This window comes from Macaca nemestrina, chromosome 4 (assembly GCF_043159975.1).
Source record: "Macaca nemestrina isolate mMacNem1 chromosome 4, mMacNem.hap1, whole genome shotgun sequence".
Classification (NCBI taxonomy): Eukaryota; Metazoa; Chordata; class Mammalia; order Primates; family Cercopithecidae; genus Macaca; species Macaca nemestrina.
Window position 1 is genome coordinate 58,475,012 of NC_092128.1, and position 16,889 is coordinate 58,491,900.

The following is a 16,889-nucleotide window of genomic DNA, read 5'->3' on the forward strand; positions in this document are numbered from 1 at the left end:
ACATACCTTCTGATCAATATGTGTTGTCGGAAAGTCAAACACGCATGATGGGAAAGCCAAACAGGAAATCTGAGGACCATCTGCAGTATAATTCAGTTAATATTTAGGATCTATCTCTGTTAGGCTGAATTCAGCTACAGTACAGAGACATCCAACTAACTGTGGCTTAATCAATGAAGATATTTAATTATCTCATAAAACAAGAACTCTGAAGTTTGGTACTTCCACAGTTTGGTATAGTGGTTCAAACATTTCATCAGAAACGAAATCTTTCTGACTTGTTCTTTCATTCTAATCTTTGTCTGTAGGTTTTTACCTTGTGAATGTAAGACAGCTGCTTCAGCTCCAATGATCAAATCCTCCCACAACCACAGTCATGGAAAGAATTATGTAGCAGGGGAAATACAACCTTCTTTTCTCGATCCTCTCTCTTTTTATCTAGTAAATAAGACTTTTTCAGAAGCCACTCAAAAGATTTCCCATTATGTCTTACTGATCAGAGCTGGATCACATGTTCACTCCTGGATGTGTCACTAACAGAGGGGAATGAAATTTCTATGACTGCCTTAGAGCAATCATGGTTTATCTCCCAGGATGAAGGAAATCTTACTTTCCATGAGAATAAAGAATCTCATCTTACTACATGAGTTGGAGTCAGTTTGTGAGTAGGCAACAATATTTACCATAGAAACCTGTCAGGATTGTATCAGATTCATCTGATTTAGAAAAGCAAAATAAGAGTAGTGAATAAATTATATCATTAGGCTGGGCATGGTGGCTCACATCTGTAATCCCAGCACTTTGGGAGGCTGATGTGGACAGATCGCTTGAGTCCAGGAGTTCAAGGCCAGCCTGGGCAACATGGCAAGACCCCATCTCTACAAAAAATATATAAAAAGTAGCCAGGCATGGTGGTGTGTGCCTGTAGTCCCAGCTACTCAGGATGCTGAGGTGGGGAGTATGACTTGAACCCAGGAAGTGGAGGTTGCAGTGAGCTAAGATCACGCCACTGCACTCCAGCCTTGGCAACAGAGCCAGACTCTCTTTCAATAATAATATCATTAAAAATCTTGCCTGTAAACATTCTAATAAAAAGGAGTTTCAGGGAAAGCACAACTATTTCTAAAACAGGAGGGAATAAGTTATAAACAAAACCACACAAATTGTTAAAACATCAATTCCATTTTGGAAAATACAAATATCTCGGCAGTTTTAGAGACTCAAAAAATATGATACTTAAAAAAATCTGTATTCAGAGCCACTTCCATCAATGCTCACGGTAAATACATACTAATTGGCTAAAGATTTTATTTAGCTCCATGGTTTTTATAATCTCATTATACTTAAGGGTGGACATAAGACAAGCAAAAATATCGAGCAACCTTTCATACTCAAACTTTTGCTTCCACTCCACCTGCAATTATATTCTCAATTTTATGGTGCATCAAACTCAATGACACAAAAGCTATCTCAAATCACTTCAACCTTTCCAATGCATCCTAGAGATATATTGGCTCTGAACCAAGCACCCAGGTACTAACTAGTTTAGTTTTAATTTAGAGCAGATGGACTAGGGTTCTCAAGGTTGCATTGAGAGGATCTACTTGGAGGACACCTCATGGTCTCTGCAACACAGCAGATGGTGAAAATATTTTAAGGCTATTTTCAAATGATATTAGCAAAACTACATTTCTGTGAATTGTCTTATATGGCTTTCATAAATATGATTTTTCTTCCAAAGAATAACAATGATAGAGCTTAGCAGGGTTCTTCTGAGATGTCATTATCAACAATGACACACAGAGGATTTGTATTCAAAGTGTAAAGATGAATTGCAAGCGAGAAAACATTGGATCTCATGAGACAAATAGACAGATATTGATAAATGATGTTATAATGCATATCCTGTTTTCCTGTATGAGAGGAAATAATTTCTATCTCCTGTTATATTAGACTTTTAAATTGATGTTTCTTTTTGGAAGATAAGCAAAATGTAATTCTTTTTGACCCCACAAGAAACTAACAATGTAGACATACTATAGATGTCCAATAAGTTATTCTTTCTTCTTTTTAATATAACTTTTATTTTTAAAGGTAAAAGACTGTGGTGGACATTTGCCATTTGGAGCAATACCAGGCATCTACTTCTTCCATTCTAAATTTCTCTGGGGAAATTACTTTATTCCTATTGCCTGATATCTGTTACAAGGGCAATTCCTGGTTACTACATCCTAAAATGAAAAGAGGAAAATGGAAAATCCTCAGATTCTTTACTTCTCCTAAAATACCAGGGACTGGAATATGGCATAAGCTGGGCTAATAATACCATTTATTTGGGGATTTTGAATCTTGAGTGATGCAAAGGTGAGAAGAAATATAAAGCTCACTTGTTACAGCAGCAGAGGCAGAAGAGGTGATTCTGTCTGAATTAAAACATTTACTGAAGGTGATTCTGTCCTAATTGTTATACTGTGGTTCCTATTTCCCATCTGATTCTTGGTTCTGAACAAATCCCAAGCTAGCTTTCATTATTCTTTTAAGAAATTCCCTTTGGCTTAACTAGAGTTGGCTTCTATTATTTATAATAAAAATTGAAAAATCCAGAGAGGCAAAATTAGATAATGGAAGTATCCATAACATGTTTTGTAGCCTTGTTTTCATTAATTACTATTTTCCATGATTAATAAATAATAAATGTTACAGAAAACAAATTTTAATGGTTACCTAGCATATATTTACATGGATATACTGTATAGTACACTATAGTCTAATCAGTGCTAGGTATTTACATGTTTCTTACTATTGTAAATAATTCTCTATTAGCATCTTATGTAAGTGTCATTGCATATAGTTTTTATTTTTTTCCCTTAGAATAAATTTCTAAAAGTGAAATTGTTGGGACAAAATGTAATATCAGTTTTGAAGCTTTGAGTTATACAGAATTTACCCCACAAGGAAGACTGCACCTACTTCTACTCCAGCAGCAATGTATGAAGATGTAGTCTGATAAGATCTTATCCATAATTTCCCCTGTAAGATGGAGGATGGGAGAATATAAAGCTATTCAACTTTACTTGCCCAAATACAGTTTAGAAAGCAATCAGCCTTTCATGTGAAGAGCCCCATGGAATAAAGGGGAAGAGTTACAATAGAACTCAATGCATGTCTCACACTATTTAAGTGTTCTCCACAGAGTTCTTAGTACAGCTGAATATAAACCAATTCCATAGGTGGTTTTTTTTAGGTGAATGGATACTGTCTAGGCTCTCATAGTGAGGTGGGAAGAAAAAATGGAAAGAATGAAATAAATCCCAGCTAGCTTTCATTACAGCTACTCCTCAGTTAACTGACCCTACACTCCAGGCTCAGGAATGAAAGGATTTCCTATCTACCAAAGGTATATTTACACAAAAGGCACTGCTAAAATCCATTCTAAAGTTGGAATGCCTAGAAAGAGACTGAAAATCACAAAGTCTACTCTTGGCTCACAATGCTTTCTCTAGGTTGTTGTATAAAAATAACATGGCATTTTCCTTAGTTACCTGACATTTATTTTAACTCATATGCAATGCAATAAAAGAGGCTATCTAGCTAGATCTGTGCTCAAACAATAGTATCTTGGTAATTGGAAGCCGATGAGAACCAATTTTTATAATTTAGCTACTATATACCAAGGAAATACACCAATAAACACATTTTTAAAAATTTATTGTATTTGTCATCAACTCAATGGGTATGTTAGCCCATGTGTATGTGTGTGTAGTCTGAATATATATGTGTGTGTAGTCGGCATATAAATGTGTGTATGTGTGTGTAGTCTGAATAAATCCAAGGGCCTCAAGTGGTCCAAACTCAGTGAGGTGTTAAATTCATGGAAGCACAGTTAATGCAGGAAAAAAGTAATTAAAATACTCCAATTCTTTACTCCATCTTTCATAGATAAATGCATGTTTAATGCATAGCTAGTATCTTGAGAATTCTTTTCTCACCACCGTAATTTTCTTTATATAGCAGCTGTTCCCTAATTCATTTCTCCCAATCTCAATTCCCCATTGTCCAAAATTCAGCTTTTTTCCCTCTCTCTCCCCCTCCTCATTTCTCAGCTGTTTATAATATAAAATCACTTAGTGCCTCTAACATCTCAAATATTTCCTCTGCTTAAAATATTATCTGATTATGCATAACTAAGGTGCATCCAAGTGCTGCCATGGTAAGCACCTATAATCTGGGGGAAGAAGGGGAATATTGTAAAAATTCAAGTATTCATTGTTTTAATTCTAATGATACTTTAATACTTTTCTGTGACATATTCATATACAATTTAAGAGGAAACAGCTTCACAAGTGGTAGATAATATGTTCTATGTCAATATTAAAGGTTTCTGGTCTAATTGCCACACATATATTCTCCAAGGGAAGAGGAACATATAAACAATGACTTAAAAACAGAAAATTTTATTTTGTATTTGAAGACAACACAAAAGAAGATAGTGCTTTCAGGCTCTATCTAATATATTTAATAGTTAGTGCCTTAAGTAGCTATGGCTATTTCTATTTTTTCAAAAGGAAACTTACCCTGGCAAGATACAAATGGTTGAGGTATTCACATGTCTAGACATGAAACTAGAAAACCTGATTATCAATAGAATTGTCATAGATTCAAAACTTTCTAAAGAGCCCTAAAAATTCCTCTAGTAACATAACTATAGCTACTGATACTTTTCGACTATAAGTTTACATTACTTTATTTCTAAAGCCATTATCTGTATTGTACAGAACACAGAAATGTATATTCGTTAACAAAATTAATGTGCAAAAATCACAAGCATTCGTATACACCAGTAACAGACAAACAGAGAGCCAAATCATGAATGAACTTCCATTCACAATTGCTTCAAAGAGAATAAAATACCTAGGAATCCAACTTACAAGGGATGTAAAGGACCTCTTCAAGGAGAACTACAAACCACTGCTCAGTGAAATAAAAGAGGACATAAACAAATGGAAGAACATACCATGCTCATGGATAGGAAGAATCAATATCGTGAAAATGGCCATACTGCCCAAGGTTATTTATAGATTCAATGCCATCCCCATCAAGCTACCAATGACTTTCTTCATAGAATTGGAAAAAACTACTTTAAAGTTCATATGGAACCAAAAAAGAGCCTGCATCTCCAGGACAATCCTAAGTCAAAAGAACAAAGCTGGAGGCATCACGCTACCTGACTTCAAACTATACTACAAGGCTACAGTAACCAAAACAGCATGGTACTGGTACCAAAACAGAGATATAGACCAATGGAACAGAACAGAGTCCTCAGAAATAATACCACACATCTACAGCCATCTGATCTTTGACAAACCTGACAAAAACAAGAAAGGGGGAAAGGATTCCCTATTTAATAAATGGTGCTGGGAAAATTGGCTAGCCATAAGTAGAAAGCTGAAACTGGATCCTTTCCTTACTCCTTATATGAAAATTAATTCAAAATGGATTAGAGACTTAAATGTTAGACCTAATACCATAAAAACCCTAGAGGAAAACCTAGTTAGTACCATTCAGGACATAGGCATGGGCAAAGACTTCATGTCTAAAACACCAAAAGCAATGGCAGCAAAAGCCAAAATTGACAAATGGGATCTCATTAAACTAAAGAGCTTCTGCACAGCAAAAGAAACTATCAGCAGAGTGAACAGGCAACCTACAGAATGGGAGAACATTTTTGCAATCTACTCATCTGACAAAAGGCTAATATCCAGAACCTACAAAGAACTCAAACAAATTTACAAGAAAAAAACAAACAACCCCATCAAAAAGTGGGAAAAGGATATGAACAGACATTTCTCAAAAGAAGACATTCATATAGCCAACAGACACATGAAAAAATGCTCAGCATCACTGGCCATCAGAGAAATGCAAATCAAAACCACAATGAGATACCATCTCACACCAGTTACAATGGCGATCATTAAAAAGTCAGGAAACAACAGGTGCTGGAGAGGATGTGGAGAAATAGGAACACTTTTACACTGTTGGTGGGATTGTAAACTAGTTCAACCATTATGGAAAACAGTATGGCGATTCCTCAAGGATCTAGAACTAGATGTACCATATGACCCAGCCATCCCATTACTGGGTATATACCCAAAGGATTATAAATCATGCTGCTATAAAGACACATGCACACGTATGTTTATTGCGGCAATATTCACAATAGCAAAGACTTGGAATCAACCCAAATGTCCATCAGTGACAGACTGGATTAAGAAAATGTGGCACATATACACCATGGAATACTATGCAGCCATCAAAAAGGATGAATTTGTGTCCTTTGTAGGGACATGGATGCAGCTGGAAACCATCATTCTTAGCAAACTATCACAAGAACAGAAAACCAAACACCGCATGTTCTCACTCATAGGTGGGAACTGAACAATGAGATCACTTGGACTTGGGAAGGGGAACATCACACACCGGGGCCTATCATGGGGAGGGGGGAGGGGGAAGGGATTGCATTGGGAGTTATACCTGATGTAAATGACGAGTTGATGGGTGCTGACGAGTTGATGGGTGCAGCACAGCAACATGGCACAAGTATACATATGTAACAAACCTGCACGTTATGCACATGTACCCTAGAACTTAAAGTATAATAATAATAAAAAATAAATTTAAAAAAATGGTGCAATCCTCTGGGTAAAATAATTTCACAATGTATTACTGGTATATTATTGGTACCTAAGGCTTTAGCCTTCTCCTTTAAAAATAGTGAGGTACTAACATAATTATGTTTTGGAAGGAGAAAAGAGTAAGAGATTGCCAGCACTAATGATTTGTCAACAGAGTTCATCTTTTGCAATTTAATGTTAGCTGTAGACTGAGATCTCAGACACTATTTCATTTATCTCTTAATTACTTGACCTATTTGGCTGCTTCAAATGTTCACAGTGACCGTTCCTTAATGTTCATTTCTATTATAGGAGGCATCTGTTTAGATGCATATGCTGAATTAATTTTTTTATACATTCCAAATTTATATTGATGTCATAAAAGACTTGGTATTATTGAAATTCATTTTTCGACAGTCCAAAATGTATAATCAATGACAAAATGTTTCTCTAGGGAGCAATAAAACTAAACATAGCTAAAGTATACTGGGAAGCTCACTGAGTTTTTGAATAAGGGTCAATAAATTATGTATATTCTCTGCATCCAACTGCTGGCCTCAGTAGCTGCTTAACGACCAGGTAAAATAAATAATTACTTAGTCCTACTCAGATATAATAATATCTGCTAGAAGCACCCAAATTATTGGTTGTGAAGAAAAATGTTTTAAATAGTTTTTAAAGGCTTTCTTTTGGCTTTTAATTCAAACTAATATATCATCAAGTATGTACAGAATATCTTCTCTGTGCAGTATGCCTCAGTATATAGAAAAGATAGGAGTGCTCCTATCCTCAAAGCTCTTATATTCAAATGGGTATGGAGAGTAAGGAGTTGATGCATATAGTGCAAAACATCACTATTACATAAGCACTCTAGAGTAATTTCTTTCACTCTTAATATCTAACCCATCAAAAGTCAAACGTCCTTTTGATTTTCTCCTAAATCTCTCAAATCTGTCAACTGCTCTCTATCAGTTACCATACCGGTCCAAGCTGTATCATCTCCTATTTGGTCTCTAGAGTAGTCTCCTAATGATTCTTCCCACATTCACTCTTACTCCATGAAAATCAATTGTCCACAGCAGCCAAAGAAACTTTTCAAAACTGCATCTGATCCTGTCCCCAGCCCATCCTCCCCAAAACACACAGTTCCTATATGGTTTCCCATTGCTCTTAGGATAGAAATCAAGGTCCTTAACCCGACTGCACAGATATGGCCCTGCCTATGCTATCATCTCCCTGACCCCTGGCTTACATGCCCAGTTTGGCAGTGTACACAAGGGCCTTCTCACAGGGCTCTTACCTATTAATCTCCTTCTAATCATTGGATGGGGCCACCAGCCTAGGACAGTCTTACTCCTACTCTGTCTCTGCTTTACTTAACAAATGTGTATTTATCTCAATCTCAGTTCAAAGGTCATTTCCTAAGAAACCATGGCATGCTAGAATTAAATCATGTTCCTTTGTGACTTCCTAAGAAACCATGGCATGCTAGAATTCAGTCAGGTTCCTTTGTCACAAACTCTCCTAGTAGTGATTTTATTCACTCACTTTGCAGTGTTTATTTATGCCTTCATGTATTTAAATACCCAATTATTGTCTATCTCCCTTGCCAAAGTGTATGCTCTATAAAGCAAGAACAGTGTTAGTTTTGGTTACCTATACATCATCACTAGAATATGCACTGAGCATGGAAGTTTCTCAGTTAGTACTTGTTGAATAAATGAACAAATAAGCTTAGGGAGGGAAACATCAGTTGTAAATGTGGGACTCAGTAAAAAACATAAAATTCTTGCTAGTCTATCTTAACTAAAAATTATCTTGGATATGAACTGTTAAAAAATAAACAAGCTAAGAGTGCAATTAACAAATATTCTCGAAATAGTCTTTTAGGGTGCTGTTTCTTCCTTTCCTGTCCCCAGTATCAAGAGGGGATAATATTCTTACGTAGCTTATATCAGAACTTTTTCCATATGGGATGATATTGGTTTATGAAAGGTAAAAAATGAAGCTTTCAGACATAGACACTTCATAAAAGCCACTTTAAAACACTGAAACAATTAAATTTGATGCCTCAAAAGTAATGCTATTGTAGTTGTTGGTCCTACTTTTTGGCTACTATGAATAATGTTGCTATGAACATTCATGTACAAGTTTTCTGTTGACATACATTTTCATTTCTCTCTAGGAGTGGAATTACTGAGTCATAGGGTAACTTTCCTTGATAAAATGACTATCCAAATTTTTGCTCATTTGTTAATTGAGTCATATGTCTTTTTATTGTTGAATTGTATGAAGTCTTTATATATTCTGAATACCACTCCATTACCAGATATATGATTTGTAAGTACTTTCTTCCATTACATGAGTTACCTCTTTACCTTCTGTATAGTGTTCTCTAAGACACAATAGTTTTAATTTTGATGAAATCACATATATCTATCTTTTCTTTGGTCACTTGTGCTTTTGGTGTGATATCTAAGAAACCATTGCTTAATCTAAGGTCATAAAGATTTACACCTATGTTTCCATTTAAGTGTTTTAGAGATTTAGCTCTTTCATATAAGGTTTATGATACATTTTTAGTTTGTATTTGTATATGGCTGGAGGAAGGGATCCAACTTCATTCTCTGGCATGTGGATACACAGTTGTCCCAGAACCATTTGTTGAGAAGGTTATTCATTCCCGCATTGAATTATCTTGGCATTCTTGTCAAAAATCAAGTGACCACATGTGTATGCATTTATTTCTGGACCCCAAATTCTGTTTAACTGGTCTATATGTCTGTCCTTATGCCATTGCCACAGTGTTCACATAATTTCTGAAATTGGAATTTATAAGCTCTGCTACTTTATTTTTACTTTTCAAGATGGTTTTGGTTATTCAGGGTCCCCTGAGATTCCACGTGTATCTTAGGATCAGTTTTTCCATTTCTGCATATTGAGATTTTGATATTTTGAGATTTTGATAGTGATTGTATTGAATCTGTAGATCCCTTGGGAGTTGGAGGGTATTGCCCTCTTAACAATATTAAGTCTTCTAATCCATGCTCACAGGCTGTCTTTCTAGTTATTTAGGCCTTCTTTACTTTTTTTCAGCAATGTTTTGTTTTGTACATTTTGGTTAAATTAACTCTTAAGTATTTTTATCTGATGCTATTATAAATAAAATTGTTTTAATTTGCTTTTTCAATTGTTCATTGATTATATATATAAATACAATGATTTTTTGTATATTGATCTTATACCCTGTAGGCTTGCTGAATTCACTTGTTATTTCTAATCGTGTGTGTGTGTGTGTGTGTGTATTCCTCGGGATTTTTAAGATTCAAGTTCATGTCATCTGTTAATAGAGATAGATTTACTTTTTTCTTTCCAACCTAGATGCCATTTATCTTTTTATTTAACTGAAATGCTCTTGCTGGACTCTCCAGTATAATGTAAAATAGAAGTGGTAGGAGCATACATATTTGTCTTGTTACTGATTTAAGGGGAAAGCACTAGTTTTTCACCAGTAAGTATGATGTTATTTTTGTTTTATTTTTTTCATAGATGGGCTTTATTAAGTTGAGGGTATTCTCTTCTATTTCTACTTTGTTTAGAGTTGGGGCATTAGATGGTGTTAGATTTTGTGCAATGCTTTTTCTACATCCATTGAAAATTTTATCTTGTGTTTTGTTTTTTATTAATATAGGGCATTCCATGGATTTGATTAATTTTCCTGTGTTAAACCAACCTTGTATTCTTGGGATAAATCCTACTTGATCATGATGTGTAATGGTTTTTATATGTTGTGGGATTAAATTTGCTAGTATTTTCTGAGATGTTTTGTTCATATGCATAAGGGATATTTATCTGTAATTTTCTTTATTTTTTGATGTATTTATTGGGTTATTATATCAGAGTAATAGCCTCAGAAAATAACTTGGACAGTTTAGGCTACTCTTCTATTTTTAAGAAGAATTTTTGAATGACTGGTGTTAATTCTTCTTTAAAAGCTTGGTGGAATTTATCTGTGGAAACATCTGGGCCTGCAATTTTCTTTGTGAGGAGTTTTGTGATTTTTAATTCAATCTATTTACTCATTAAAAGTATATTTATATTTTCTATGTTTTCTTGAGTGATTCTGGGAAGATATGTCTTTCTAGAAATGCATCCATTTTATTTGATTGTGTAATTCATTAACACACTATTGTTCATTCCCTTATAATCTTTTTATATCTTTGAGTTTGGTAATGACACTCCCTTTTTAATTCTTGATTTTATTAATTTGAGTCTGCTTTCTTTCTTAGTCAGTTTACTTAAAAGTTAGCGAATTTGGTTAATCTTTTCAAAGAATCAGTTTGTTGGTGTACTTGATCTCTATTGTTTTTCTACTATCAATTTTACTTATTTGCTCTCTAATGTTCATTAGATCCTTTCTTATGATTGCTTTGAGTTCAATTTGCTCCTTTTTCTAGTTTTATAAGGTAGAAGATTAGGTTATTGATTTGAGTTCTATTTTATTTTCAAATATGTTTATAGCTATAGATTTCTATTCACTGCTTTAGCTGAATCTCATGCATTTCAGTATGTTATGTTTTCAATTTAACTATTTTTTAAGGATTTTATAATTTCCTTTCTGATTTCTTTTTTGACTCACTAATTGTTTAGGTTTGTGTTGTATAATTTCCATCACATAGTTGTAGATTTTCCAAATTTTCCTCTATTAATCATTTATAATTTTATTCTATTGTATTCAAGAAAATATATTGAATGACTTCAGTTTTTAAATGTTTACTGAGACTTGTTTCATGGCCTAACTTCACAAAGAATGTTCCATGTGCCCTGCAAAGAATGTGGATTCTAGTCCTATTTTCTGATGTGTTTATAGATGTCTGTTAGGTTTATTTGATTGATAATGATACTTATTCTGTATCATTGCTGCTCTACTAAGTTATGTCCATTTTTGAAAATGAATATTTGAGTCTCCAACTAATATTGTGGAATTCTTAATCTGTTTTTGTTTATCTGAAATATCTTAATTTATCCTCTATTTTGGAAAGATAATGCTGAATTTTTTAATTTAAATTTTGAATTCTTGATAGAATTTTTCTTTCAGAACACTAAACATTTCATCTCATTACCTCTTGGGCTTCATGCTTTTCGATAAGACTCCTCTGTTGATGTTATTGAGAACTCACATTGCTTGTATGTGATGAGTTTCTTCATTCTTGCTGCTTTTAAGTTATTTGTCTGCAGCTTTAAACAGTTTGGGAATTTTTAGTTCCTTATTTCTTCAAATATTCTTTCTGTTCTTTTCTCCTTTCTCTCCTTTTGAATTTTCATTGTGAGTATGTTGATATGCTTGATGATTTTCCAAAGTTTTCTAAGTCTTTCTACAGGTTTTCATTATTTTCTTTTTCTGTTGCTCAAACTGAAAATTCTCAATGTATCTGTATTGAAGTTAACTGGTTCTTTTTTCTGCTAGTTCAGATCTGCTGCTGAGCCTCCCTCTAAACTTTTTATTATGGTTATTGTATTTTTGATCTTGAGAATATATTTTTGACTCTTTTTCCTAAAATTCATATATTTTTAATGCTATCTTCATTTTGTCAAGACATTATTTTTACACTTTGCTTTAATTCTTTAGACATGGTTTCCTTTGGTTCTTTGGACATATTTATAACAGCTGGTTTAAAGCTGTTGTCTAGTAAGTCCAGTATCTGTGCTTTATCAGGAAGTTTCTGTTGACTGAATTTTACTCTGTTTGGGCCATGCTTTCCTATTTCTTTGCATAAATCATAATTTATTGTTGAAAATTGGATATTCAAGATAATATAATGTGCCAACTCTGGAAGTCATTCTTCCTCCTCTGCAGAGTTTGTTCTTGTTTGGTGTCGTCGTTAGTTCATTGAGTATCTTTCCTGGACTAGTTTGTTTAGTATTTTTCCTGGACAAATTATTTAAAGTCTTTATGCTTTGCTGTGTATGGCTGCTAACAACTCTCATCAGTCAGCCTAATTGTCGGCTAATGCTTGGACACAGATTTCCTTACATTCTTTGAATTACTAAGTTTCCCAGCCTTCCGTGAGGGCCTTTTTGTGTAAACTGTGCACATGTTAAATGATATGGCAGGCAGTTTACAATTGACTTAGCCTTCACAGGCTACTTACACACAGCCTAAGGTGTAGCCAGAGATGAGAAATTAGGGTTTTCTCACATCTTTTCTGGGCACATGCACAATCTTTCACATGCATGTGACTTCCAAGACTCCCATTTATATACTGGAGCGTTTGAAAACCTCCTACAAATATCATATTCCACAGTTTTTCCTTTTAAGTTGTTTTTAGCCTGTCTCTCCTTATCTCTATTTGGTGATGCCCCCTCAGGCAGCTGTGATACTAAACAATTGCTAGTGATTGTTTTTAGCAAATTTCCCTAAGGATGGGACAGACTGAACTCCAAGTCAGGTCAAATTTAAAAAGTCCTGACAATGGAGTTTTTTAGGAAGCTTCCTGATAGGTCAAATAATGATAGTTCTCTGAGGACAAGGTTCGAGAAAGCTCCAAACAAGTTCTGTCCCTCTACTATGAATGCTAAGATGTTCATTTTCACAGTTACTATAGTTGTGAAGCTGATAATGTCCAAGCATATCATGCAGATCTCAGAAAACAGATATGGAAAGAATTAGGGAATGTTAAAATGGCACAAAACTCACTGTGCTCTCTGGAATTCAGCTGTGTTTCCTGGATAAATACTCCTCAAATTGCTGAAAGTTTTAGGAGTTCTGAAAAAGTTGATTTTGACTTATTTATTTATTTATTTATTTGCCAGTGTTCTCATAGCTTTATGGAGGAGTGGATTTTTGGTGGTTCTTACTCTGCCATTCTGAAAATGTGATCTTGCTTTCTTGTTGTTTTCTAAATTTATTCTCATTTTGGTGAACAAAATGAAAAACATCTTTCCAATTTAAAACACTGAGAATAAAAATATTTCTTTAAAAATGCAGGTAATTGTAAAACTTTGTATTAAACAATAAGAGTATGCATTTTTAAGTATGTAAAATATTCTATTAGTGAGTTTATTTAGCTGCTGCTAGATAAGGGGAAGGGTGTGGGAATTTCTAAGAGGTGCAAACATTTCAGTCCATATTTCCCTTAGTTGAACTCCTCAATTATATAAATATTAGTATTTATTAAGGTATTGACAAGTATCTGAGGACTAGCAATAAAAGAGTTACTTGTTAATAAAGAAAATTAATCAGATATACTCTACCATTTCCCTTATAGTTCTTTGTTAATAAAGAAAATTAATCAGATACACTCTACCATTTCCCTTCATAAACAGAAAGAAAAGAAAACAAAATTACTTGATTCCAAGGAATTTGCAATTTCAGGATAGTTTCCTCGACAGACAGCAGTTCAGTAAAAATCTAAGAATTTTGACAGAATATTCAGGAGTGAAAGGCTGCATTCAAATTAAATATATTCATTTACAGTGAAGTTCTGAGACACTCTTACTGGCAAAATGGAAGGTTTCTCTCCTTCTATTTGCATAGATAAATATTGGATGAATTCTGATTGTTCATCCATGAAGGAATAAGATGTTTTTAAGATTTCTTAAAGTCATTCCTGTAGTCACCATTCACCATTAGCATAGATTAAATGTTATACATTGAAGACTTTGCAATGTTTACATAAGTATTTTATAATGAATATAAAATTATAAATATAAGTTTATGAAGGGTTTAACAAATGTTTAGTTGATGCTTTTATAATGAGTCAGTGTAAGGCAGTTAATAGATATTCAAGTGTTATATGTTACTTAAGTGATTAAAAATGGGAGATTCTAGGGATTTTATGGTTTTAGGTCTTACGTTTAAGTCCTTAATTCATCTTGAGTTAATTTTGTATTAGGTGTAAGGAAGGGGTCCAATTTCAGTTTTCTGCAAATGGCTAGCCAGTTTTCCCAACACCATTGATTAAATAGAGAATCCTTTCCCCATTGCTGGTTTTTGTCATGTTTGTCAAAGATCAGATAGTTGTAGATGTGTTGTGTTATTTCTGAGGCCTCTGTTCTGTTCCATTGGTCTATATATCTGTTTTGGTACCAGTACCATGCTGTTTTGGTTAATGTAGGCTTGTAGTATAGTTTGAAGTCAGGTAGCATGATGTCTCCAGCTTTGTTCTTTTGGATTAGGATTATCTTCACTATGCAGGCTTTTTGGTTACATACTAAATTTAAAGTAGTTTTTTTCCTGTTCTGTGAAGAAAGTCATCGGTAGCTTGATAGGAATAGTATTGAATCTGTAAATTACTTTGGGCAGTATGGCCATTTTCACAATATTTATTCTTCCCATCCATGAGCATGTAATGTTTTTCCATTCGTTTGTATCCTTTCTTATTTCCTTGAGCAGTGGTTAGTAGTTCTCCTTGAAGAACTACAACACCTTGAAGAGGTCCTTCATATCCCTTGTAAGTTGTATTCCTAGGTATTTTATTCTCTTTGTAGCAATTGTGAATGGGAGTTCACTCATGATTTGGCTCTCTGTTTGTCTATTATTGGTATATAGGAATGCTTGTGATTTTTGCACATTGATTTTATATCCCAAGACTTTGCTGAAGTTGCTTGTCAGCATAAGGAGATTTGGGGCTGAGATGATGGAGTTTTCTAAATACACAATCATGTCATCTGCAAACAGAGACAATTTGACTTCCTCTCTTCCTATTTGAATACTTTATTTCTTTCTCTTGCCTGATTGCCCTGGCCAGAACTTTCAATAATAAGTTGAATAGGGGGGGTGAAAGAGGGCATTCCTGTCTTGTGTCAGTTTTCAAAGAGAATGCTTCCAGCTTTTTCCTATTCAGTATGATATTGGCTGTGGTTTTGTCATAAATAGGTCTTACTATTTTGAGATATGTTCCATCAATACCTAGTTTATTGAGAGTTTTCAGCATGAAGGGGGGTTAAATTTTAGTGAAGACCTTTTCTACATCTGTTGAGATAATCATGTGGTTTTTGTCTTTGGTTCTGTTTATGTGATGGATTACATTTATTGATTTGTGTGTGTTGAACCAGCCTCGCATTCCAGGGAAAATTTAAGCAATACCATTCAGGACATAGGCATGGGCAAAAACTTCATAACTAAAACATCAAAAGCAATGGCAACAAAAGCCAAAATTGACAAATGGGATCTAATTAAACTAAAGAGTTTCTCTACAGAAAAAGAAACTCTCATCAGAGTGAGCAGGCAAACTACAGAATGGGAGAAAATTTTTGCAATCTATCCATCTGAAAAAGGGCTATTATACAGAATCTACAAAGAACTTAAACAAGTTTACAAGAAAAAAGCAACCCCATCAAGAAATGGGCAAAGGATATGAACAGACACTTCTTAGAAGAAGACATTTATGAAGCCAACAAACATATGAAAAAAAAGCTCATCATCACTGGTCATTAGAGAAATGCAAATCAAAACCACAATGAGGTACCATCTCACACCAGTGAAAATGGCGATCATTAGAAGGTCAGGAAACAACAGATGCTGGAGAGGATATAGAGAAATATGAACGTTTTTATACTGGTAGTGGGAGTGTAAATTAGTTCAACCATTATGGAAGACAGTGTTGTGATTCCTCAAGGATCTAGAACCAGGAAAACCATTTGACCCAGTAATCCCATTACTGGGTATATACCCAAAGGGTTATAAATCATGCTACTATAAAGAGACACGCACACGTATATTTGTTGCAGCACTATTCACAAGAGGAGAGACTTGGAACCAACTCAAATGTCCATCAAAAATACACTGGACAAAGAACATATGGCACATATACACCACGGAATACTACACAGCCATAAAAAAGGATGAGTTCATGTCCTTTGCAGGGACATGGATGAAGCTGGAAACCCTCATTCTCAGCAAACTAACAAAGGAACAAAAAACAAACACTGCATGTTCTCACTCATATGTGGGAACTGAACAATGAGAACACATGGTCACAGGGAAGGGAACATCACATCCCGGGGCCTGTCAGAAGGTCAGGGGCTAGGGGAAGGATAGCATTAGGAGAAATACCTAACGTATATGATGGGTTGATGTGTGCAGGAAACCACCATGGCATGTGTATACCTATGTAAGGTATACCTATACATGTGCACATTCTGCACATGTATCCCAGAACTTAAAGTATAATAAAAAAAAAGAAAATTACATCTACATAAAAAAATTTAAAAATA

At 34.4% G+C, this 16,889-nt stretch overlaps 1 protein-coding gene across 17 annotated transcripts in view; it reads right to left on the reverse strand.

Annotated features, from left to right (window-relative positions):
* Window positions 1-16,889, reverse strand: part of LOC105475378 (membrane associated guanylate kinase, WW and PDZ domain containing 2) — a 1,478,421-nt gene that overhangs the window by 1,097,550 nt on the left and 363,982 nt on the right. Inside the window, exons 1-2 of one of the 17 annotated variants that reach the window (XM_071093994.1) lie at window positions 7,972-9,936; window positions 7-80 (exon numbers count right to left, since the gene is read on the reverse strand). The exons of the other annotated variants lie outside the window; for them this stretch is intronic. Coding sequence (XP_070950095.1) covers window positions 7-80; window positions 7,972-7,993 — 96 coding nt within the window. The 5' untranslated portion in view covers window positions 7,994-9,936. Of the gene's footprint in view, window positions 1-6; window positions 81-7,971; window positions 9,937-16,889 lie in introns of those variants that run through there. 17 annotated transcript variants of the gene reach the window in all.